Below are 26,597 nucleotides of genomic sequence, written 5' to 3'. Positions count from 1 at the left end.
TGATATTACTTAACAACTGAACATGCATATCTCAAAAGAGAGTAGAAGTACAACATAAATTTATAACTGACCTAACTTACTTCCCATTATCTGTCTCCTTCAACAACCTACACAGTAAGGTTTTGCTTTGAAAACTGACTTTAAAAAGAATCCATTGAATTCCAGGTTAAATGGCTCTTAGTAACACCACATCAAACGAGATCATTGTTTTGAAGCAATACTTTTTTCCATTTTGCAGGTCAAGAAATTCACACTAATTTCTTAGCAGCCAACTGGCCTGTCTTTCTCTTCCTGGTTCATACAAAATGTGTCTACCAGAGCTGTGCTTCAGATTGAGTTAACATGAATACAATTAAAGAGATGTTCTAAGATGAAAAATTATTACCCTTATTGATTTTACAGGCTGACAGTTTGGAGAAGACCCAGGGGTTTCCATCTGCTACATATTTGCCTGCTAGATTAATAATTTATTTTTTAAATGTCTATATAGTTATGCATAACTAAAAGTACAGGAGGTTTAACAAATGCACTGGGTTTACTTAATATACTAATAGGATGAAGTGGTGCTTTATTAAGTTAATAATGCCAAGCATTTTTGACATATCATGCTGTTATATTGACTCCCTCTGCATCAACCTCCACCAGCTCCATAAAGAAAAGATGAAAAATAACAGTGGGAAGTCAATGACAAGAGATAAAGTAAAGCCGCAAATCTGGAGCAGCATTTAGTTAAAAGCCATAATCACAGCGAAGCTTTTTTCCTTTAATATTTCCATTTTATGGGATAATTCCTGCTATAAAGCATTCAAAATGGTTTATTTTATCATTCTGAAAATGTTAATGTGGGCTGGCTTGAAACTCTCGTCCTAGAGACAGGCTGTGGCAGGGCACACCAGGAATGAAGTCAGCTCATTCTACCTTATTTCTAAAGCCAAAAATATTACTGTGAAACTGCAAACAAAATGGTACAAAAATGGGAGCTAAGAGCCAAATTCTGTCCCTCCACTTCCTCTACCAGTTGTGGGCAGAGCACTATCAGCTACTTGACTACACCAGAGGTGGGTGTGCACTATGTGCAGGAGCTCCCTAACCAGGCACACTTGGCAGCAGCAGTGGTGCAACAGATAGAGAAGGGCAGACAAGAGTGAGAGAGGCCAGCACATCTACCGAGAAACCAGTTTCTTTAGGAGAGGAGTGCAATGGTTGTGCTGGAGCTCACAACCATCATCTGGTTAAGCGGGACTCCCCAGTAAGGGTCATTCACATTCTCACAGCAAATTTATCTGCATTATATATGGCCTAAAAAGGCATCTTTGCCTTTGCAGTATATCAGAGTTTCACGGGATGCAATGGTATTTTGCAATCAATGCATAGATCGAGCCCATGCAAGGGCTTTCTCTTTGGGAAATGTTTCTTTGTATTTATTTTTATTGTTTGCAGACCAACATTAAGCACTGAAATTAGTTTTTTAAAGCATATAAATAACTTTGCATTGTTCATCTTTTCCTACCAATACAAAATAAAACACTGAAATCCCCCTTCATGTTTCATTATTAGTCCCCAGAAATCTTTTCCTTCTCTTTTGTGATTTACATGTGGCCTTATAAAACAAGTGAGCTTCTGAGTTGAAGTAATCCATTCTTGAATAGGTCCTTCAGTTTCCTGAATGCTAATTCACCTGCATAAGACTGATCATGTGGTTCCTTTAATAGGGAATTGTTTTTCTGTTAGTAAAATATAGGGTGGCATGATGCTATCGTTCTGCATGCACAGCTCCTACTTAAAATCTATAGTTTGCACAAAAATCAATACCAGAATATATTAACATCCATTAGGATATTAGATGCAGAGCAGCTGCATCTATTTTATCACATACTTTGCAATCTTAGTTAGGACTTAGTAAATATACTAAATCTGAAAAAGGATTCCCTACATAAAAAGGCTCAAAACAGTGACTAACAACATATCTGTGTTGGTGTCCCAGTTTGCCTGCATACCATAATTCAGCTATGCACCATTTTGAACACTTCTAAACTCCTTCTGTGATTCAGATGTTGTGTCCCACTTTCACCTTTTTTTCCTCTATGCAGTCACATTAAGAAAGGAAGGAAAACCAGCGTTGCTGAAGAATTGTATTTATACCTACAGCTAGACTGTGCCTTCAGGCAAAGCCTCCAGCAAGTAGTAGTGGGTAAGCAGCAGCATCCTCAGGAATAACCTCTGGGTACCAGTGTGTGTACATGCCTGTTGGAAACACAAGAGCCTACAGGGCTGCCCCCTTGACCCAAGGGAGATGGCATATTTACCACTTGCCTTAAACAAGGACGACTTGTAATGCTTTCTGTGCTAGCATGTCTTTGCTGGTGGATGCACTGAAAGAAACACAACTCTTTCTGTCCTTGTAATTCTTACATGGATGATGCCCACTTACTCACTGCAGTTGGAGAAAATGAGGCATGTAGCCCACCCCCCCCCCCAAAAAAAAAAAAAACCTTGTAAAATACCAAATAGTTTTCTTTCAGATATTCGAGATGTAGAAGCCATTTATAACAATTCACCCAATAATTTGACTCCTTTCAAAGGACTGACATCTGCAGAATTAAGCCCTATAATGGATTATGAACTAAGATTTTCAATTTTTTATATATTCTTCCTGGGGAGAAAGATGGGTGTTCCTTCCTCTGATTTAAAAGTGAAGCAAGTTGTTTCTAGAAGCACTCTATAAAAAGTTGTTAGGTTTATGTGTACCAAAGAAGATTTTTTAAAATGGGGAAGGGAGCTACTCTGCATATTAGCACTTTGCCAACATCCTCAACACACATTACTAGTCAAACATTAAATAAATCTTAAACTGGAGAAATGCCACAGAAGTCAGAGCTGTAGCATGCATAAATGAATCAGTTGTGCTTAGGTATTTAAAGCCTACTTATCAGGGACAGTATTATTTTTGGGGATCTTTTCCAGCTATACATCATTGTGAATAGCAGTCCAATTCTTTCAGTGTATTTTTTAAACTATGACAGGCATTCAGAACTGCTGCTAAGCGCAACAAAATTATTATATGTGGCAACATTATATATATGGGTAATTCTGTCTGACGTAGAGAAGCATTTTTCATATTAGTGCTTACATTCAGATGATCCGGTTTCATTTTCATTTCTGTTTAAGGTAATCAAGGCCATAAAAGAATCCATTACTGCCTTCTCTATCTAAATTCCAAATGTAGAGTCCTTGTTATTCTGTGTACTCTGAAGTAACTCTGAAGCACCCCAGGTTTCCTTCATTCACCAACACTAAATATTCAAGTGTGCAAGGACATAAGAAGGATATAAAAATGAAAAAAAAAGAAGCCTGCCTCTCTCAAACATGTTTGTTCAACATCTCCTTCTAGCCTGTGTAGATTGAGTTGCATCTTCCCACTAAATTATAGTGTAATTTAATCAGTATAACCTTCTCTTTCATCAGTGTTTCTAAGACCTTTCCCCTGCAGAAAGCCTGGCTTGATGGCTGAGTGGGTTTAGATCTTAACTTCTTCCTTTCTTTAACTTGCATTATGCTACTAAGAACATAATTGTTGCATGGTGTCGGTGCAAAAGTCCTCCACAGACCTATTTCCTATGTCTGATGCTAGGGGAAGGAGTATACTCAAGATGGCATCTGCAAAATGGTTCTTCCCTTAACACGATCCTTCCAGGCTTCTTCAAAGCCTTTGGATTACATCTGTCATGGGGGAAGGCAAGGTCTGCAGCTAAAGCAGCCCAGGCCCAGGTTGTTGAGGCCATAGAAGCTGGTAACGTACCTGTCTCCTTCCGCTTCTGACCCAGCCACTCAGGCTCCCTGCCACAGAAGCCAGGGCAGAAGGGACACTGCCTGAAGCAAGGAGACAGCCAAGGACAGGCAAGGATCTAGGAGCTGGGAAGCACTTCTGTGTTGTGCGTCATTGTCACAGCCCAGCTCCAACCTGCCTGCAGCTGCCTGAAACGACCGCCCTCTTCCAGGCCGTACAGCCTTTCCTAAAGCCTTGCTCTATTGTATCCTTTGGCATCTCCTAAGTTTTACTGTATCTGCAAAGTCTAAAGGTCCGTGACAATAGGGCTGGTTGATGTTGCTGCCACTTGGTTGATTTAGCTTCTCTGTGCAAGACTTTCTGAGGCACCAAGAGGTGGCCGTGGTATCTCCTCAGCCACTGAACCAGCCTTGCCATGAGCATGGCAGAGAAACTCAGCTATGAGCTACAAAGATACAGGGATGCTAGAAATGGCCAGGTAGTGTAAGTTATACTAGGATTCAGTCACCTTGCTTCCTTGTCTTTAGGGAGCTGTCAAATCTTTGTGCAAAATGTGTGGCTTCCCTTAATAGGGTCTCTCAAATATTGGTGTGTAATTTATCCAAGCCTGAACTCTGTCTGTTCTTAATAGCTCTAATTGCTCAGTTATCTGCTTCAGTGCCTCGAGAAAGGAATTTAGTATGCTACTTTCTTCCACCCCAGGAAATTTATCTCTGCTTCTGTGATGTTACCTTATGCTTCCTCAGAAAATACAGAAAGGAATTATGCTGCACTACAATCACATTAAGATATTCCACAAAATCTGTTCCCAGTTCCTGTGTAGCTAACATTTCCCATGTTTGTGTGCTACTTCAGAAAGCAGAGGTTTGGCAATTCTGCTTTTCTTTCTAACCAATTAAAGACATTCTAAAAAATATTTAGCAAAATATGACTGTCAGCATCCAATGCGCATCCACCATCAATCCAGGTATGGGTAACCATTTTGAGTAGAGCTGGACAGAGGATGTCAGTGAAAAGAAAGAGGCATTTTGCTATAGCCTGAAATGATGTGAGGGAGCCGATTCATGTGATAACAGAATGTAGGTCGGGGGGTTAAGCACAGTCCTCTAACTACAGGAATCTGTACTGGGGAAAAGACAACAGCCTGGTGCTGCATTATGGTAATCTTTTTCCAGCATTTGAAATGTGAACTTGCTTTTGAAGGTAGGTTCATGTGAGCACAGAGCCAGCAGAGTTAACTCATGTACAGATTTTTCTCCAGCTGGGAACGTCAGATCTGTCTGCATGTGTTTTGCTGTTGTATCTATTAACAGCTGCCTTTTTAACCCTCTGTCCATGAGTACTGTGTAACTCACAGGACTGAGTTAAATTCCTTCACAATAGTGGTTTTATTCCTACTTTTTTCCTCATCCATGATTAGGTAACTGAAAAAAACAGCCTCTTATTTCCCATATACAGCCAGAAAAATAAAGGATTTTCCTTGACAGCTATCAGTGCCTCAATTATATTCCCTACAAATCTACTTCTAGGAGGATATGTTGGGATTCAAAGTAAAACAAACTTTAATCTAGATTACAGCTAAATTTAATGAGATGGAAGCTGCTGGCAAGTACACAGAACGTGCTGGACTGCCTTAAAATAAAGGGGCACATTATTTTCCAAAACACACAGATTTATCCAGTTCTGCCTATTATTTGAACAAATGCTCAACCATATTAGCAGAACTATAATTCTGCATTACATTTGAAGAGTAAAAATGAACCTTTAACATATCTGTACAATGGTATAATTTCATAAGGCTGTAAATTCTTTGTTAACTGATCTTTTGCTGTTTTAAAAAGAGCCTATTGCTACTGCATTTGCAGTTTTTTAAAAGGCTCACGTTTGGAATGAAAAGCAACTTGTTGGGAACAATAAATATTGCTAGTTGAGAAAAAGCAGGAGTACTGTACCCTGTCAAAATGATTGAATGATGCTCTGAAGTCATTCATTTGTTCCTGGGTGATACCCTTGGCATCTCTTGTCAGGATCTGAGTCTCAACCTCATTGATAGTTCGAGCAATGGTGGTAAGTAGGAGCTCCCATCCAACACGGATGTGCTATGAGAGAGAAAATACTGATTTATTAAAGAATCAAACATATTCTTCTCAGAGTATAAAAAGTACAGTAAGCAAAAAATGAGCTCTAAATATTTATGTGATACCTTTTTCCATACCACTAACTCTATATTATGACCAAATATCATTAAAAATAAAAATGGCCTTCAGGAAAATATGTAACTGGTTTCTAAATGGATACTTCCTCACTAAAAGTAAAAAGTGAAAATAAAACAAGTCTTATGAGATTATCAGAAAGTCTGACAAATTCCATCCTCTGTTGCAGGCTCTTCAGATCAGGGGAGGAGGTTATATGGCAGAAGAGGACGGAATAATCTAAGAGCTACAAGAAGGAGTAAATGGTTACCTCCATAGTATAGTTGGTGTGCTTGTTGTCAAACACCAGGGCTTCTTGTATAAGCTGATGATCTCCTTCCAGTTTGTCAATGTTGTGCTTATAATTAATGATATTGTGCTCATATTGCTTCAGCTGATTCATCTGGTCCTCCAAAGGCCCTGTCATTTCAATAGAGCTGCGAGCAATTTCCTGTCAACAGAAACAAAGACACACACCCCGCCCCACAAAATTTAAGCTTCAGATTTGCTAATTTGACCAGCTTTCATATAAATATGTAATATTTTCATACTAAGAAGCAACAGCAATGAAACCTTCATACAGTGGAGACAAGAAATTTCACTGTTGAAAACACATTTCGAAAGAAATGGGGCACGTTTATTTCTGGAATTAGTATTAAGATCACAGTGATCCTGGTATCTTTCCTTTACAGAAAGCAGAAGCTAAACAGCAATTGTTTAGTGAGTGATTTTTCAAAGCTACATCTCCCGCTCACCATCGATGTACCACTTGTACAGGCTTCCACAGTTTTAAACATAATCTTAACAAGTGCTAAATACTTCAGGATCAAAAAACTGGTGAACTATCATGGAGACTGCTGTTGTCTTGTATATAAAGCAGAGATAAAAAATCATAAACCACTTTGTTTGTCAGCTTCTGCATGAGGGTCTGACACTCACCTCCATCTTGGTCTGGATCCATGGCCCAATGACATTGGCCTGAGCAGCAAACTGGCGACGCAGGCGCTCGTTGGCATGCTGGCGGGCTAGTTCCTCCTGCAAGGATTGATCCCTCTGAGGCACCAGCTGCTTCACCTGTTACAGTGGGAAAGCACTAAGTGTGAGCAGGCACAACTGAATACTTTAAAAACAAATGGAACTAATAAGTCCACAGTTACTCATTTTTCTTATTGGTCTGAAGGCTGATATCAGAAGGGCAAGCCAGAAACACGACCACTGTTTTAATTACTAATTCTGTGCTAACATAAGAAATTGCTAACAAGGTCTTGGGCAGCCTGACCAGAGAAACTGATAAGGAGAAAGAAGAAATTCTCACCTCTGGCTGGATTCAAGTTCACGACAATTATTTAACCTTGAACTGATATTAGAGCAGTTACTTTGTTTTTCTTTTGAAACAGCTGGGTTTTCAATCTCTAAGTAATTGTTCTAAGAACAGTCAGTGCAAAACATTTTATTCGAGCACAGCTGTTATGATAGGATAACATGAGACATATCCTGTCCATCAGGTATATCTGAAGGCCTCTAATACATTGCAAATGCTTTTTTTGGCTTATACGTCTGGATTGCCTTGGGAGATTCTGAATTTAGGCCTTATTACTTGATTTTTACAACCCATTGAGGGTGTGTTCTTGTCCATGGAAGTTTAGGTATTTGGTAAATTCATACATTCTACACAATCATTTCCCTTCAGCATATTACCTGTCTTGGTCACTAACAAAATAAAGTTTGTGCGATAGCTCTAGGAGCCTCCCTTTAATCCCTCCTCAGTAATTTTTTAAGGTAATTGCCAATTTCAGTCTAATTGGACAGGACACTAATGATCCTAAAGGTGCTCATTTTTTACATTTGTGAAAAGTAGAAGCTGTGTAGAAGAGATGCATGAACTACAGTTTATACTGAGAGAAAGAATAAAATAATTTTCTCTTCTTTTAACAGGACCCCCTGGCCCGTCTGCTGGCCAGCCACCAGCTTGCACTAGCCCCAACACCTGCTTCTCTTGCCCCCCTAGAAAGGACATAGGTAATATTGAGCGATGGGAGCAAGGGATATTCTGAAGCAAGCCTAGCAAACGTAAGGGAGAGCATAAGGTACTGTAGAAAGTTCATTCTGGCATCTGATATTCTAGAGTAATTTCCAGATTTATTATAAAGTTCTCTGAATATTCTTAGTATTCCTACACTAGAATACTATGTTATTTATGTATTTAGCATGCTTACCTTTTCCCACTTGCTACGAATCTCTTCCACAGTAACAGTACTGTAAGGATTGCTTGCGCTTATTCTCATGCTGTAACTCTGAATAACTTTTTCAACTTCGTTCTGGATTGACAGGATGGCCTGTCTTTCACCATCTGCCTCTGGCAAAGTAGCTTTAAACTGATCATGTGCAGAGATTAAACTCTAAAATCAGAAACAGAGAGGAAAAGCATGAAAACTTTCTTCCAACATCTGGAAGATCTGCTGTAAATAAGCACAGCTCTTCTCTCACCCTCTCAAACACCCTGTTTACATATATCTGTAGATACAGGAAATCATACGTGTAGATACATTCATGAAACAGCCCTCATTCACTTTATCAGGACCATCGCTTCTTCCATGATCTCTGGAATATGCTTTCATATCAATGAAGAGCCCTATTTATAATAGAGCAGACATTGCCTAACACAAAGAAAATGTCGGAAAGGTAGGGTTTCTTTTTCTTACAGCTGTTTTACTCACCAGGAAGGAAAAGCTTCCTTTCTTATTTTCCCTATGACTGTAAGCCAAAACATAGACAACCACTTACCTGAATTTCCTCTATGCTGTGAACAATAAACATGTCCTGTAGGTCTTCCATAGCGCCTTCCATCCAGTTGTTGAAAGGAGCAGCTCTTTTGGCAAACTCCAGGTGAAGCTGATCAATTGTTTCAAGCAATTTCTCCGTCCTCTGTACAGGTTGGGAAAGGTACAGTCCTTTGTTACTAGGGCAAGACCTAACTCTGCACACATACCCTGCCATGCACAAAATCATGCCTGATCTTTACAAAAGCAATTGATTGTATTGTCAACTGATCTCAGCACCTGCTTTAAGGATTCCGACTCCAGGCCATAGGACTCATTGCAGTAAAGATACTCTTCTATCCAACATGTTGAAAGGGGTGTGTGCCTTTGAAGGCTAATAGGTGAAATTACTTTTTCACTACTGATATTTTAAGTATTTTTGTTACTGTAATCTATCTGCAAATCAAAATCTGCTAATCTTACTTTAGTCATTTCTTGTAAATACAAAAAGGAGGAGTTAGGCGTATATTTTCCACCTTGTCATATGTGTGTGACTTCTATTTTTCTTAAAGAACAAGGGTTTGGGAAGTATCTCACTGCATTGGAATACTCACTACCAAAAAATTAACCCAGTGCTAGCCATTATCCTGTAGCACACTTGATTAAACTCAGAGAAGTATGAAAAGGTAAACACCTAAGGGCTTTTGTTATCCTTGCTGAACATCAAATTCCCAAAAAGTGGGGCTATAAACAGCATGCCATTTGTTGCTGCTTTAGGACTGTCCTTGGCAGCTGAGTACTGTCAAGTCTGCTCTGAGCAATTCAATCTGTTTGCAGATAAAACCACACCAAAATGAAATGGAGATCTGAGGAAAGGGGTTATTGCTGTTCAGATTCCAAAGTGGGTGCTCGACTGCACTGTTTCCAGATCTGAAACAAATGGTTCGTTCCCCGCTCCCTGCCTCAGCTGAGCTGCTGATCAGTGTTATATGCTTTACCTCCAGTGCCTCTCTCCTTTTCTGAGTAAGTGTTCCCAGGCTGTCCCATTGGTCACATATCTTTTGGCATCTATCATTGACACTTGCAGCATCATGGTAGTCCAGTTCACTAAGAGTGAAGATAAAAATCTGTGTGACTTTCTGAAAGACAGGAGCAGTTGCATTGTCTACACTCTTCCACCGGCCCTCAGTAATTCCACTCTCCCCCCCCCCCCCCCCCCCTCATTTTTTTAAACCCAATATTTCTCCTCCAGGTAAGCAAGTATTGCAGTATAGACATGTGTAATCTAGACATTCAGCATTTCAAGAAGCACAGCACTGGAACAGGATCGACCTCCTCTGTTGTGAGAAAAATCAAGTACCCACTTGTAACGTGCAGGTATTTAAGACAATTAAGGTATCTAACCATCTTTGTCTCAGCTATGCCTGTGGCACAAACAATTTGATATCCCGAAGACCAGAACGCTTTGGTCTGGGGCTTTATCAAGTTTCTGAAGATTGTTACAGTTTTAAATTAATTGGCCTGAAATACACATTTCCTTTTAAATAATGCAATGATCCTTTCCAGCCTCATACACTTTGAAATTATTTAACTGAGAAGCAGACCTCAGGTTGCACTCAAAACATGATCTCTCTCTCACAGGCCTGGCAATACTAATAGGGGCTGCTCAGATCTGGGGCACAGAGAACAGTTTTCATCTTCCTCTCCAGGAACCCATCACAGAGCTCCACCCTAGAACTGGCTGGTTCAGTGAACAGGATTCTCCAGGCCCACGTATGCCACCAGCATGAATCGGTTCACCCACAAAGGGTGCAGCAGCTAGCACTGCTTTTGCACCTGCTTAGTAGTCTTATATTATCTTGACCGAAAGGAACTTACTATTCTGCCTAAGACTGGAATAACTTTTCAAGGCTCTATCCTGAGATTCTGAACTGAGCCTGTCTCAAATAGAATATTTGATCTCGATGGCAGACAATCTCCTTGCTTCTCCTGCAGCCATCATGACCATAGTAAAATACATGTGTTTGGCACTTTGGAAGTTCACTTCTACTGATTTATCATCACCCACTGAATTTAGCTCTTCGCTGCTCCTTGAGGACACTTTGCCCAGTACTGAACATTGCTGAGACTATGATTATGTGACAGTATGGCGACATGAAGCTAAGATTTACTTTAAGGCTTGAACAAGACATTAAATGCAGATCGAATTTGTTCCCTTCTTTTGAGCATTTTTCTCTAGGCAATTGGAGAGAGGCATGTACAAATCACTCTGCCAGTAACTTAGAGATTCACAGAGGACAAAATGAGAACAGAGGTAGCCTTCCTCTAGGAAGCCACACGGTAGGCCAGGGGCAGCATTCATGCTTCCTCCTCTAAGTTCAGTCAGAGCAATCTGGTTCAGCATAAAGCTGAGATGTTTAGAAGAGGCTTCAGGTGTGCTGCAATCAAGCAACTCTTGAAAGTGAAGGATAATAAACCAAGTAACAATAAAATGCTATAACAATTTTAAAATATAATAGAAACAACTCAAAACTGTAAAAGTAGAACTGTAATACATAAAGAGAAAGCTGCCAACAAGTCATACTATACAAGGGCTCCATAACTTGAAAACATGCTTCCTTCCTTTGGAGCGAGCCTTTTTGTTAGTCTTCAAGGGATGCAACAAAGCACGGTGTTTTGGGTGAAACAGGCTGAGATATATTTTACTGCCATGGCTGGAAGTTGGTTTTTTTCATTATAGCATATTGAGATTATTGGATAACGTTCCTGTGTGACCTGTGAGTTCACTAAGTGGATGAGATATGAAGATTTGTATTGTGGTCTCTTTTCACATACCAAATCTAATATACCAGAATATGGACAGGGTATTTTTTCAGATACTCCAGGTCACATCCCTGAAAGTACTGCAAATTTTATTTTTGTTTCAACGGATCACTTATCCCCTTTTGTCAATTAGAATAAGGGCAGGTGCCCTTCCATGAAAGTGAGGGACTGATTGTACTAGCTCTGGTCAAAGTCCCGGAAGGTAATGTGCAACGTTCCTCCACCAGCTCTGCCAGGGAGGTTCAGTCATTCCCCATAATATCTCTGCTATCCTATTTCTTCCAAGGGATATGTGCTGTGGACAAATAGGTAGGAGAATAATATTACCAAAACAACTTTTAAAAAGGGCACTCCTGTGTGGGTCAAAAATCCTAAGTTAGATTACCACTTGGCATCAAACAGTGTAGCTCCACTGCCTCTCCATGCCTGTTGTATGTAGTTTACTTCAAGTGACTGTATTGTATGTGTCAAAGAACGTTTTTCTGCTCAAAGCAGGAGTAGAGGAAGGAGTAACTCATAGGAGATTATTTACTTGAAATAAAACACAGGTTTACATTCTTTGTCCTATTAATTTTTTGTATGTCTCTCAACACTGAAGCTGTGAAGAGACTAGATTTCACATTTTGTAAGAAGAAATTTTGCTTATCATGTATACACAAAGTACTGCTGCATGTGTATTACAGAGCTAAGAGAACAATCATTTCTATGTGGTTATTTGAAATCTGCAGCCTTTGGAATTTAAAAATCATTAAACCATTCCTATTGATCTTAGAAGTAATTCAATCTTATCTGTAAAGAATTACAAATTTAGTCAGATTTTGTCCTGATCCTGAGAAGCACTTAAGTATAAGCTCACTTTAGGAATAGTGATAGTGTCACAAAAATAACCTGCTGAGCAACATGCTTTAGCACTGCTTCAGAACCAGGCTCATGTTAATCATGCACGTAAGCACAATTTGAGCCCAGGTTTCCAGAAGCAAAAAGACTCTCCAGTGTTACAGAGAGCGGTCTTCTTGGCTGAAAACAAGATGCTATACTGGAAGTGATGGATATGCAAGAAACTACATTCAAAAAAACTATCTTGGTGATTGAAAACATTGAAACGAGCACACAAGATCATAAATGAATATGACATTTCATAGTACAGCTCACTCAAATTCTGTTTAGCATTTGCTATGTCATAAATGGCAAATCCCTTTTTAGAAATGCCTGACTTTTTCCAGCTTTGTATATAGCCCCATCCAAGCCTTGGCATGCCTCATTGCTGAGGAATTGTCTAAGTCTACACAGGCTGGAACACAACAATCTTATAGCAGCATCCTGGCTGGAATCACCTGCTTGCACACACACACTCAAATCCTTTTATCTAAACAGCACCAACCCACAGGCTTGTAGCAACTGTACCCTTAAGCACACAGTGAGTGGACTGAGCTGCTGTAACACAAAATCCCAGAACAGGCAGGAAAATAACTAGTAGAGTTCAAGGTCACACAGCAATTGTTCTTTGAAACACCAACACTAGGCAGCCAAGAGACTGACTAAAACAAAACATGGAGGTGTACCGACTTGGAATTTAGACACAGATGATTATGATTTCTGTAAAGGCCTGATCCAGTAAGGAAAGAAAACAAGAAAAAAAACCCCACGTTGACTTCAATAGGTTTTGTATCAGGTGCCAATGCACATTTCTTAGCATTCAAACATTAGTCAATCCTTTAAAAATATGAATGGAGACAAAAATTAGCATTTTTCTCTAGAATTTCATTGTTTGAGGAATTATGTATAAATAATTAAAATCAATATTTAAATAGAAGCTGCTTATTTGCTTGCAGGTAATAATAAAACCTGGCCTTTATGACCTTTCATTCAGTGTTCTCCAAGGGCACCAAGCCTAACTAAGCTGCTGAATCTCAGTGAAAAATCAGGCACCGATAGCCCCATTGTGTGGAGAAGCAGTGAAGTCAAAGGTGCTGAAAACCTATTGCTTTTAGAGATGCACCTTTGCAGCCCAGGCCACGAATAACTTGTTTAACTTCACACAGCAAATTACTGAAACATCTGAGAAGAGACAATCCTAAAATAGACAGGATACAGCGTTCACTGGCCTCACTGGAGATAAAGGACACAGGGTTCAAAACGCTGGTAAGCAGATGCTGTGCTATGTATACGACATTCCCAAAATTTCTCATCGCTTGTAAAGCTGAAGCTGAATTAACAATGATTACATGTTTCAGAAACTTTCTTTAGTATAGAGAGGAACAAATAACTTCACAACAGAGATCAAGGCATACCAGAAGGTATTTCATAAGCTCACGTACTCAGTGATATCTGCATTCTCTGTGTTTTTCGGATTTTTTTCACACTAACCAAACCCCATTACTTACTCTGTCCACTGTGCTTTACTTTTCCTCCTTTAAATAAATTTGAAAAATAAGATTTTTCTTCTAAATACTTATTATATTATAATTATTAAATGAATATCATTTATAATTAAATTATAAATTGTATAACTGAATTATACAATTACTGTAAGTGCTGCTGCTATCACTACATTTTTAGACAACTCTCTGAATTTTAAATTGTTAATGGATATGGAGCTGTTTATGAGTCATGGTCCTTCACCAAATGAAAAGAGGGCACGGTTTTAACACTTGATTTTTGAGTAGTAACTGGTTTGCCTATTCAAGAAAGTAAGAAACTGAAGCTTGGAGAGCTGAAGCCAAGGGCAGGAATCTGAGAATTTTGATCTTGGCTCCTGTTTTGATGACTACCACACATTTGTTCCTGTTGGCTTTACAGATTTATAGTGCGGGTAAGCAATGAATTTAAGTATGTGCCAAATCGCTCAGATCAGTAGCACCACTGTTTTACAGTACAAAACCACTGCAATTAACTGCATAAGATTATAAACTCAAACGTGCTTAGCTTGGTGTACACACCGAGACAACTTTACCAGAATAGGGACATCAGTACGTAACACTAGTCCTGTCAGCAGGGGCAGAGCTTTGCTGACAAAACTGTGCTTCACACAGGTGAATTAACAACCTTCCCGCAAACAAAAGCAAGCTCCACCGATACAGACAGAGTTTAGCCAGAGTAACCGTATCAACACTCAGGACTTCTGCCACCATAAGGGTGCCAGTCAGGGACCTTGACTTTTTGCATCCCTGACCTATGCAGCTGATGTCAACAATACAGATGTAGCCTAAAGGTGTTGTAGAATTGTTCTCAGCTTTGGTTGGGTTTTCTCTGGGTGTAGGGTGCTAAGTGACCGAGTGATGGTTCTGTGGCTAAGCTGATGGAACTGTGGGTTGAACTCCTGCTCTCCTATAGGACAGCTTGTGTGCTTGATTGCTTGTGTGACCCTGAGCATGCCATTTAGTTTCCATATGCCCCACTGCCCTTCCTGTAAAATGCAGACAATATTTTTTTTTGTTATTAGCAAATATTATATATTATATATATTAGCAAATATATATAAAATAGCAAATATTAGACGAAGAGTTTGTGAAAATAAGTATACTATAGACAATTAAATCTTCAGAAAAGTCAGTCCACTGCCCACTACTACAGAGATAATTTAGGGATGTGAAGCTTTTTGAAAAGATCAATATGTTTGTGGGAAAATACTTGATTTTAAAGTGAAGATGCTTGATCTCTAAATTGTGTAAGTGAATTTTCTAAGTTCAACAACTCATAGCCAGTACCTATCAGCAGACCATATGAACTGAGAAATAAACGCCTCCAGGATTCCCATCAACACACAATGGACTCATCAGTAGAGCTAATGCTGAAAGATTACTGTCAAATCGATTTTAAAATGTGAGTTTTCAAATAATTTTGGAAATTATTTGAAAATAATTTCAATATCCATATTTGGTTGGGGGTAAGGGGGAGATGAGGGAAAGGTCTCAGTGACCAGCTCAGATAATATACTTATGAAGCTATCTCTGGAATTCTTACGTTGGTACCTATGACACTATCAAATTCATTGGAAAGAGTTTATCGCAAAGTTAAATGTCAGCAGCTGCAAGCCTTTAAATGGAACATACTTCAGCTCCTGGGCAATGGCAGCGATCTGTTCCACCCTGTCCTGGTGAGCAGCCAAATCGCTCTCAAAAGCTTCATGTTTCCTTAACATGGCGCGGACTTCTGTCAGAGAAGCAGATTCATAGTCCTTCTGAAGTAAGATCTGCTCTTTGCCTGAAAGAGGAAATTAAAATAGTCATTTTTTACTCATTTATTGGTTAGAACAACTGCAAATTTAATCAACATTTTGAACTGAGGCACGGTGGTGAAAATCGCATGTATGAGATGAAGTCCTGCCCGCATTGAAATCAGTAGCAAATTGTCAGCAAAACAGTATTAATTAGAAATATATATTTTTAAAGACCTCTCAGTAATTCCTTGATTTTTGCATAGGCTGTTCATACTGGTCTAAAATAGCAAGTATTGCATTGCTTGAGAAACTGGCATAAAAATGGTATAATGGTAAAAAATGGGGCTGTAAGCTATTGTGATAAGTCTTTCATAGAGTAGACATGAAACCAGAAATTGCACTGCTATGCTCAGCTTCACTCTTACTAATGATCTGTTATTCTTTTTCATGTTCTGCCTTCAATTCATTATTCATTTCAGCGCTTAAAAAAAAAAAAAACCCAAAAAACTGAGTTGGGTGGCTGCCTTTTGTATCACACACTGCATTTTCAGTGGAAAATGCCAACCTATTTACAAAAAGGTAGAAAAGCAAAGAGGAAATCAGAACCCGAAATATTACTCCTCAGTAGCTCCTGCGTTGGGACAACTGAACGTACACAGACAGCCCCTACCACTGCAGCTCACCACATGGCATTATACAGCTCTGTGAATTCTAGAGCCAGAAGGGACTATTGTTCCACTTGCTACCAGCTTATGTGAAGTTTTTCCCTGCATAACAGCCATAACATGTCACCATGAGTAGTTTATGTTCAGAAAATAGGCTCTCAGGGGCTGATAAACGCTGTAGTTTCACTTCTAGTACCTGCTTGGCAGCCATCTACAGCCTTGTATGCTTCCAGCAACTGTGTTACAGGATGGATTCTGGTTTACGTTCACAGTATGAAAAGATTCTAGCTGGAAAAAGCCAGGAGCATGGCAGAAACAAGAAGACTATTGTCAGGGCAAACAATAGGGTGATAGGGCAGATTCATGTTTAACAGTCCCCAACAAAACTGCATGCCAGTGTATGGTCCTATAGCTGTTACAACTACTTGTAAAGTTAGGCTGCCATTACAAAACAGAACTGTAAATGGGGTGTAATCCGGGGTATGGAGCAAAGAAGAAATGAGTCCTTTACCACGGCATTTATGTGGACTATTCAAAACATCATGATGACCAAATGATAATCAACTCAGAATAACTCTTAATAATTTCATAATTAACCAGTGGTGTCACTGCTCCTGGTTGATTTGCTGGTGTACAAATATATAGGAATCTATTAGCAGTAATGACCTCTATTCAAACCCTGAATATTCCCATGAAGTTTGACTCACTACCTCAAGAGTATGATATTTACAGTTACATTTAATTAGCAACATACCTACAAGTTAGGATCATGACTATAGTCAACAGAACCTGCAATTTTATGTGTCATTATTTTAGGTTTGTAAAACTGTCCAAACTACTTCTGAGCGAGCTTATGGCTGGCAAATATCCAGCACTGACAATTCAACTTTAAACATTAAAACATGAAAAATGTTAAAAGCCATCTCTGCTCACCATATGCCCACTGCTCATGAGTGGAAGCCTTCTGCCTAAATTTCTCAGCCAAGTGTTCAAGCCTCTCCAGTCTTCGAATTTCATTCAGCAGCCACTCTTCATAGCCTTTCTCAGCTTGTTCAAGTCTCTGCCAAGCGCCGGCAATATCCTGTGAAGAGAATACATAGGAGAGAGCAATGAAACTATAATCTCCTTTTATTCAAATTTGCAGATTTCTGATTCATTCAGAATTTTGCTCCAAAAAGAAGTTTTTATGCTCCAATTTTGTAAAATCACAGAATCACAGAAAATGTCGGACAGCTCAGGAAGTCTTGTAGTCCAGACTTCTGCTTCCAATAGCACATCCCGTTCAGGTGGGTTCCTAAAGGAACCCTTACACAAATGGCTTCCAAGCATAGCTACACATTCAGTGTCTTCACGATATATTGTTTTTACCTCCCATTTTATAATGTGCATGTTCTTTTATGACATACCTATCTGTTATCAGCATAAAAGTGCTTTGCTCTCAGAAGTTGACAATAGCAAAATAATAAGTATCAAGAGGATTCGGTGCATGTTTTATCTGGAATACAAATGAATTTCACTTGCTGTGGTGCACAAAGTTTTGTGAGCTTCCTCAGAAGCTCAAAGGCATCATTAGGAAAATGAAGTAACAGGGCCCTTATCTTCTGCATGTGAGGAGCAGACAATGGCTCTTTTCAGACAGAGCAATCATCTGTTTATCAAATCCGGGCAACCAAAATACAATGACAGAACAGAGTTCAGAAACAGGTTTGCTATATTTCACAGGAAATATTTTGACCCACAGTTAACTCACAATACTTATCAGCAGGTAAGAATTCTTGGTACTGACTATTCTTATCTTCACAGACACAAGAAAAAGGAAAACTTAATTTGAAAAAGTAGAAAAAGTAAAAACACATATTGAGCAATATCTGTTTCTGCAAATCTGATGACCAAAATGTCAGAGAAACCACTGTGAGTTTTGCTTAAATAAATAACAATTAGCCTCACTGATAAAGAAGTATTGATAATGCTCCCAAAGGAAGCTCTGTATCGTCTGTATTGTCTGCAAACAATTTGCTCTTGGGGAAAGCCTTCAAAGAGGCAGGAGCATGCTTAAGAGAAAGCAAGATTCTAGAATGAAAGAGAATGTGTAAAAACAGTGGTTTGGTATTGACAGAGTGCAACAAATGGAAGTTTCTGAGGATGACTTAAAATGACGTTTCAATCTTTCACATTAACACTTTTGTGAGAACATTGATAAAACGGAGAACAGAATATTGATGTCTCCTTTACTTACTGAAACCATTTTGCCCTCTGATGGCATGAAAGCTGGTCGATTGCTGATTCTCAGTTTTGTCTGCAGGGTGTTGAAATTGATCTCCAGTTGACATTTCTCTTGGACTTTAGGAGGTTTGTGTTTGCGGCGGTAGTCCCGGAAATCCTCTAACTTCTTCTGCATAGCCTGCATTGTTTTTTCTGGGGTCCTGTTTTCCAGCCAAGGAATTGTCCGGCGAATCCATTCTAAAAGCTTTCAAACAATTGCAATAAAGGCAATGAAAAAGCAACCAAAAAAAAAAGATCATATTGAATGCACAAACCCTAATTAAGTTTGCTCCATTTTAATATTACTGACTTCAGCTGGTATCAGTACCTTAATGGCAAGTAAGCACAAGATTTTCAAAGCTGAACAGTATTTTTTCAACTAATTTGCCCAGATATTCTAGGTATTTCTAGAAATACCCTGATTTTCAGGAAGATGAGCACACCTGTAAGGTGTCTCTAGCTAATTACTAAAAACCCGAGTTACCCCAAATCACTTGCCACTTTCAAAAGTATTGGTCTTGATGTCTCAAGCAGTCATAGTTATGAGATCAGGACACATACCAGCCAAGTCACTCGGGTCATGTAAAAACCTTCACTCAGAAGTCTGTCACTGCCAACGTAGCACTGTCTTTGTGTCTATTATCTCAGTATGTTTTTGCAGCTTATGTGTTAAAGACAAGGCGGCTTTCACTTGTGCACTACACATCTGGAGTCCTGACAACAAATTTCCCATTGACCAGGAAAAGACAGGAGGAGCGCAATGTGCCCCCCTCTTCATTCATTTGCTGCCTGTGTTCACAGGCGCACTGCAAACACCCTGGCAGACCCTGTCCAGGTCTGCTTTGCCATACACAAAGCAGCCAACAGGCTTGCCTGGAGTGACAGGATCCTGTATGCTCCACATTTGGTCAAGGATGGCTCTGTTTGGAGATTACAGAGACAGCAAGCTTGGTCTTGAGGCAGACCGGTGACAGTCCTCAAAACAACGTTTCTGGCACATTAACGAGACTCAGTGACTTGCTGGAGGTCACACGGGAAGTCTGTGGCAAAGGAGTCACCTGAACCTTGAGATCTTGGGCAATTCGGCTTTCTACCCTGCGACTGTGAGATTTACCCTCCTAGTGTCTTCACTTTGCTGTCTTGCAGAGAGTCCATGACTCTTTCAGATTTCAGCATCTCATGAACATAATTGTCACCACATTACAGATGCAGCTGTCTTTACCTCACTTGCTAGTCTCTCGTACTCTTCCATCAACCTCTCATTTTCTTGATTCACAGCAAGCACCTTACAGATCCGGTTAGCTGCAGTCTCAGCCTGTAAAACACAGCAAATAAACAGGACATATTCGTAAACACATTCTGAGACAGGTACAGGCTTGGAGAAAGAGAATGTGTCTGCTGCAAATAAAAATCACGTTGTTTTATAATTGTTGATTTGTGCTCCTAGGTAACTTATATATTTACCCTCCTCCTGTAGTCACGAATTCCAATGGCCTGAATAAGGCACAGATCAGCACAGAAGTCACCTTGTTGCAGTGAAGCTTTATTTTACAAAGGGGAATTTCACACTGCCATTGTAGTTTTCCAATAAAACTTTGGTTTTCAAAGACATCTTAGGCCATTCTTAAAGTTAACCTACTAGGTTATTTTTTTTAATCACACCAAAAAAGTATTAGATTTGTTAGCCACACTGGCAATACACTGCATGTGATGCAGGAGTCCCAAACCACTCTGTATCTACACATCATATGCATATATACCCTTGAGAATACATGCAACTCAACCACTGACAGCAAATCTTTTCATGCCTCCAGCCAAATTTCTTTGTGAAGGCACTTTATAGCTCTACCATATTTAAAATTTACATTAGTAGTTCGACGTCACAGATCTTTACTTTCATACAAATGTGAGTATGGAGTATAGCCAATCATGTAAATATCTGTGTAGACTTCTATGTTACAGAGTATTTGGAATCCCCCTTTTGCATGAATAGCCAAACCTTCATACCCAAAAGCAAAAGGGTGCAACAGCACAGCTGTGCTATGACACAGCGGAGGGGGCCTACCAGACAGGAAGGGAAATAAAATCCTGAGGATGGAGAACTATCAACTACTTTAAGGGTTCTTTATTATTTTTTTTTCATGTGAGTTGGCGTTTTTAGGCTAGAAATGTATGAAGCAGAACAGTGGAAAATGACATGCTTGTAAGTGAGAATCCCATCCTGTATGACAGATTTACTGCTGATGTTCTTGCCTTTTATACTAGTACTTTGATCCACAACTGGGCACAAATAATGTGTTGGATGTCTTCTGTGCCTTTCTGCATTTTTCGGCATCTTTGCCAATCCAGCCCTAAATTACTACTCAGCATAAGTCTAAAATAGTCTCCATCTCCAAAAGTCAAACTTTCTTTTATGCAGAAAATGCATAAGATGTTGATGTAGCAACAATCAATAACTGCTCTTCACAGTATATTCAAATAGTTTTTCTGAAATAATCTTTACAAACACCAAATAAAGACCCAAAATTAGAAACAGGAATGTCCATTGGAGTTCAAGTTGCTACAAAACATTTAACTAAAACAGGTTCAAGTGTTGGTTAAAAATGAGTATTAGTGCTCAAGTAATATTTGCAATTGTTAATTAAAACCACAAAGTACTAAATCAGGTTTTTTTAATAAACTAGTGGAAATGTGAAACAACCAATCAAAAACACAGCAACCTGAAGGGACAGTTGATTTATACCTGCTCTGCTCCAGCAAAAGCATGGTAGAAGCAGGACACATATGTCATGATAGCTCTCTCATCAGGTTTGGGAGTGTTCACAATATCTACAAGAGGCGGGGAAAAATTAAAAGAAAAAAACAAAACAAAACAAAAGAGTCGAGGAGTAGCAAACAGGATGGATAAATAAAAGCACAACATAATGTCATTCTGATTGTTCTCTTGTCCATAGTCCTGTAGTCTAGAAACTCTACAAAGCTGTAATAAATTTAGTGTTAGATTGATGGGTGCTGACAGAAAAAAACGTAAGCTAGAAATTCAACATAAGCTCTTATAAAAAGGTGGAATTTTTTTAATAAGCTTGATTCTGCAATATTGTCACAGGGGGAGCAACCATAATTTTACTAGGACTATCTGCTTAAAAACTGGCACACATATGTTTGGTGACTTAGAATGTTTTTTTGACTAAGACACAGGAAAGTCAGACTGCATTTTGATCTGGGGAGATGTTCTCTGGAAGTTGCATGTGGGTTAGTTATAACTTTAGCATTATATATCAGTATTCTTTATATTACTAATACCTGAAGTATGTCCAGCTCTGAACTGCTTTTTACATTTTTCCTTCTTTTCATTAGGACATGATTCCAGAGTTCTTCTGAGATGTCTGTGTGTGTTTCTGTGTCTCTTTTGCATAGCAGCAACATTTTATGTTGCTGTTTGTACTTACCATTAAGCATTTAACATTTTAAAAACAATCCTGAAAGCACAAGAGAAGGGTTTATTTTCTGAGCGTCTGATATGATGACTTTGACATCTGTAGCAGGAATAATATCCAGCAGGGAGAAAAGAGATGGCAGTCTCCTGATGAAATTGGTTTTTCACTATGAGCTTATTTTCATCTTGCATTTTTAAAGGTGCTTCAAACAAATGCACACAAGTTCAATTAAAGAGAATAATGTCCTCTATCCCATTCAGTAACCAGCTGTCAAAAACCTACTGGATATTATTAGTAAATATACAGAAAGATGAGACAGGAAGGTTTGTTTCTATGGAACAAATGGATAGACTACTACTGGCTCTACCGAGACAGTGGCTCACAGAGAAAATCAAGCAACAGAAAATGAGCTCAGCTCTAAGATGCTGTCCTAGTAACTAGTGAGGAAAAGATCAGAAGAGGAAAAACTGCTGAAAGAAACAAGACAGAAGGTGAAGGATGAGATCTGATCCATCTTCTACAGTCTCACCTTCTGAGCACCAGCAAATGCATGGTAGTAACAGGAAACATAAGTCATAATGGCTCTTTCATCAGGTCTGGCAGTGTTTACTACATCTGTGTAGAGAGAAGAGGGTTAACTGCTCAGCAAATCTCACAAGGTACTTCCATCAGGTTATACTGATGATGCCACCTCAGTGTTGTAAGGATTCAAAATAAATACACCATTATTCAGGTTGCACCTGTTTACTGGTACCAGTGCAAAGCTACCTAAGCTTTAGGAAGCTTTCCAGTAAATGCAAAGTATGTAATTCTCCCTGAAATGGCAAAACACATGAAGGCTGAGACTGTACAGAAGGGTATTGCAGCTTCTGGTTTGTGGAAACTTCGTAGCAGATGGCATGGCTGGCAGATCTTCTGGGTTCAGCTTCACTGTCGCTCCAAAGCAAATTCATCTAAATCACTAGAATCAACCCAGAGTTAAACACAGCCACTGACAGTCTCGCAAAGCAGGCATGCTTACAGTGTATGGGCATACAGGGTCCCCATGACTGACAGGGTATTGACATACATTGGAAACCTGTAGAACTCCTGCAGTCCAGAAATACATTTTGTGCTAAGAAAAGCTTGGATAGTAACAGTTTTGCAATCCTCGTGCCAGTCTGTCTTTTTGTTAATAGCACAAATCACAGCAGAGTTTGGCTTGGCTGGCTGATAGCTTTGTCTCTATTACAGCAGTAAAGAGTGAAAGTACAAAGGAGGTGCAATCAAGGTATGAGTACATTGGTAAAAATGGACCTTTTCAAAACTTAACAGAGAAAGGCAGAAAAAGGTGGTTTCACACCAATTAGGGCTGAGTGACGAATGATGCTACTGCAAGCTACAAGGTTCCTGCCAATCTATGGAGCAGGAAGATAGCGGTGTGAAAAGACCCAGGAATGAGGTGACAACTTCTAACATTAACAGTGAGATTTCTAAGTTCAGGACCAACGTGTTTACTGATTTTACATCTACTTCACACAGCTGTGGACAAAACTTTGCAAAGTTTCCACAGAGAACACAGTGGAAATCAAGAGAGTAAACAGTGATGATCAATACTTGGAAGGCATTAGAAGAAGCACGATTTCATTTACCCCTCCCCTGCCAAGAAGGAGAATGGTAAGATAAGGGCTAGAATGTGCAGAAAATGCAGTGAGGCAAAAAAAAATAAATATATATATTCTTACATTGTATGTGAATAGAAAAAAATTAGGAAAGGAGAGTGATAGTAGGAGCTGTTCAATGGTAAGGAGGTAGAACTTCTGTTTGTTCCTTGCAGAGAATTTCAGAGCAAAATAACTAAGCAGTACATGAAAGGGGAATTACAATTCAAAAGACAAAACCAATTTCTTTTTGAAGCATGAAGGTGAAACCAAGTAACCTCTTCAAGGAAGAGGTTACAACCTGGATTTTCCAAATCATCCCGTATTGACCTAACTTTCCTACCAAAGGCTTCAAGAGGAGCAGACATGGTCAGTTTCAGTATTCTGGGTGATTCCCATCTTAGCACCGCTCTACTGACATGCCACCAGAGCAGAGTCTGCATACTTGCAGAAGAATGCTTTAAACTAGTGTAGGCAAATTCCTGTATTTTGGCACCATTTTTTGTCTGGAGTACAAGAGTTTGGTTATTGAGAAGAAATTCAGGAACTTTAACAAATATTTTGTTGTTATTTGTCAACAAAAGAAACCAAACATGAAGCTACTTGTTAAAACTACCACTGCAAATAGTTTACAAATAACTAAAAACAAAGCTTCTCTCAACCTCGCTTTCTTTAATAGGAGACATGTTGTTAGTATATTTTGAAAGTTCTGTACTTCTATTTCTATTTCTGCCCCTCTCACTTAAACATTTTAAGAAAGTGAATAAGCTTCCAGCTGCTAACAGTTGTTTTTTCCCTTTACTAGACTCAGATTTTAATTTCTTAAATGCAAGGATTTTCTTTTGATCCTGCATTTCACCTCAGTTATCACAGTGGGGCCATGTGCTGAGGTTACGGTCCAAAGTAGTATAATAAATACAAACAATAACAAACAAGGAACGAAGCAAGGAATTAAGTGAGTGAAACTATTCAGTACAAGGGGAGCAAGAAGGAAGACATTTGAAAACAAAGCAGGTTGCTCCATTATGATTCATGTGAATGGAATGTTGAAAATTTGCTAGATACAAAACAAAAGAAGTTTGTGTCCTGCTTATGAGTGAGACAAACTTCAGTAAGATGTAACTCTCACCTTCTGCATCCAACATCTTAGGGATATCCAAATGTTTTTCAGCAATTTCCATGGCAAGGTTGATATTTCCTATGGGGTCATCCTGCATTAAACAAGAAAATATGAGTCAAAGACAGAAGTTTTTCCTTGAAGCAAGACTACAGCAGGTATACTACAACTTACTGTTTTCCCAAACTGTAAACTGGACCCACAACTGTTGTTCAAAACACAGTCTAGATATAAGAACTTTTGGTCTATCTACTGCTATACGTACATTACATGTTGCTATACTTATACATTAATAAACTATTATGTACCACTAGGAGTGCTGCAAATATATTCTGGAGGGGAACATAGATAGTGTATACTCACAGTTCTGAGCTAATTCTGAATGAAGTACAGCAGTAATACATACAGCCGAGGCCACTGGCCCAGCAGGCTATACTAAACTGTTCATCACAAAGTTAGTCCTGCACGTTTTATACCTACTATACATTATATTACAATGATATAAATTCTACTGAGTTCCCTGTTGGTCAGGTGCATGCATAAGATGAAGCAAGCACAGACAGAAGAACAGTTCCCCAGAAGGAGCAAAACTTCCCAGTTTTGCCTTGGACAGACAAAACTGTAAAGCCTCTATAAAATTAATTTTAGAGCTGTGGAAATTCCAGAACTTCATCTGGTTTGAGATTCTGATTTTGTTTTTTTGAAGGAAAGAGAAAGGAAGCAGTGAGCACAGTTCAGATAAACAGCATACATGTGACGTCTTACGCTACAGATAGCTATTACGGACAATGCAGGAGTGTGTCACATTAGGGCTGCTCTTAAGAGCAGCCTTCTGTATCAGCATGGAGAGAACCCCCCCTATGTGAAATGGCAGTTCATGCCATTAATGCCGTCATTATTTTCACGTATTCATAAACTGCTAAATGATCATAGCCACTCTGAACAATGCCAATAGCTACAGAGATAGGCTGGGAAAACAGGACACAGAAGAGCAAAGTTAGAGATGCTGGAGAGCACTGAAAAAATGTTAACAGGCATTCTGGATGGAATTTCCAGGGCTTCCATGTGAATACAAGCATCTCCTATTAAGTGATCTAGTCTCAAGCACACTTCTTTTGTTACTTTGAAATGAACTTAGTAAGATTACTTACTATGGAATCACAACAATTATTTGAGTTTCACAGAAATCTGTTCCTCATCCACATATATATGCCAGGTATCATGAATAGTAGTGCCATGACAGATCTTTCTATAAACATATCATACTAGATAGCCTTTCCTTTAAAAGCTGCATGTCCAATAAAATGAGTTATGAAGAACAGTTTACATTTTTAAACATTTTTAAATATTTTGAGTATAACAGAATACAAAGTCCCCAATCATAAGTTCTCACTCTATCATCATTTAGCAGTTTTGTGCAGCATTGACATTAAGAGAAACTTAAAATGTGGACAATATTTAAACCCCATGAACATATTTTTGCTATTACACAAGACACTGTGTGTAATACATTTACTGAATGTGTATACAAAAACTCTTACTGGAATTAAATGGGACAAAAATACACTAAATCTAAGCGAGACCTATTGACTAGGTTAAAACACTTCGATTAGGGATGAGTGATGAGCACCTCCTATTTGGTGTGCTTGATACTAAGTCCATGACTAATTAGTGCTCCACTGGCAAAGGATTTATTTAAAATCACAGCAGCTTCTGAATAATTGGAGTTCTTCATCACTCATGCTTAAAAAAAAAA

At 39.0% G+C, this 26,597-nt stretch overlaps 1 protein-coding gene across 8 annotated transcripts in view; it reads right to left on the bottom strand.

Moving 5' to 3' along the window:
* ACTN2 (actinin alpha 2) overlaps nucleotides 1-26,597 on the bottom strand; it is a 69,889-nt gene that overhangs the window by 5,464 nt on the left and 37,828 nt on the right. For 5 of the 8 annotated variants that reach the window (XM_080389110.1, XM_080389114.1, XM_080389108.1 and 2 more), the window contains exons 7-18: nucleotides 24,854-24,935; nucleotides 22,614-22,699; nucleotides 19,870-19,962; nucleotides 18,622-18,852; nucleotides 17,319-17,466; nucleotides 15,614-15,764; nucleotides 9,737-9,845; nucleotides 8,764-8,904; nucleotides 8,196-8,378; nucleotides 6,919-7,053; nucleotides 6,251-6,430; nucleotides 5,740-5,886 (exon numbers count right to left, since the gene is read on the bottom strand). In XM_080389110.1, coding sequence (XP_080245236.1) covers nucleotides 5,740-5,886; nucleotides 6,251-6,430; nucleotides 6,919-7,053; nucleotides 8,196-8,378; nucleotides 8,764-8,904; nucleotides 9,737-9,845; nucleotides 15,614-15,764; nucleotides 17,319-17,466; nucleotides 18,622-18,852; nucleotides 19,870-19,962; nucleotides 22,614-22,699; nucleotides 24,854-24,935 — 1,686 coding nt within the window. Of the gene's footprint in view, nucleotides 1-5,739; nucleotides 5,887-6,250; nucleotides 6,431-6,918; nucleotides 7,054-8,195; nucleotides 8,379-8,763; nucleotides 8,905-9,736; nucleotides 9,846-15,613; nucleotides 15,765-17,318; nucleotides 17,467-18,621; nucleotides 18,853-19,869; nucleotides 19,963-21,390; nucleotides 21,477-22,613; nucleotides 22,700-24,853; nucleotides 24,936-26,597 lie in introns of all 8 variants that reach the window. The other 3 variants (XM_080389109.1, XM_080389107.1, XM_080389111.1) reach the window with 1 other exon arrangement.

Source organism: Falco punctatus (genome assembly GCF_963210335.1).
Source record: "Falco punctatus genome assembly, chromosome: 5".
NCBI lineage: Eukaryota > Metazoa > Chordata > Aves > Falconiformes > Falconidae > Falco > Falco punctatus.
Note: the sequence above shows the minus strand (reverse complement) of the source record. Positions and strands in the feature narration are given on the sequence as shown.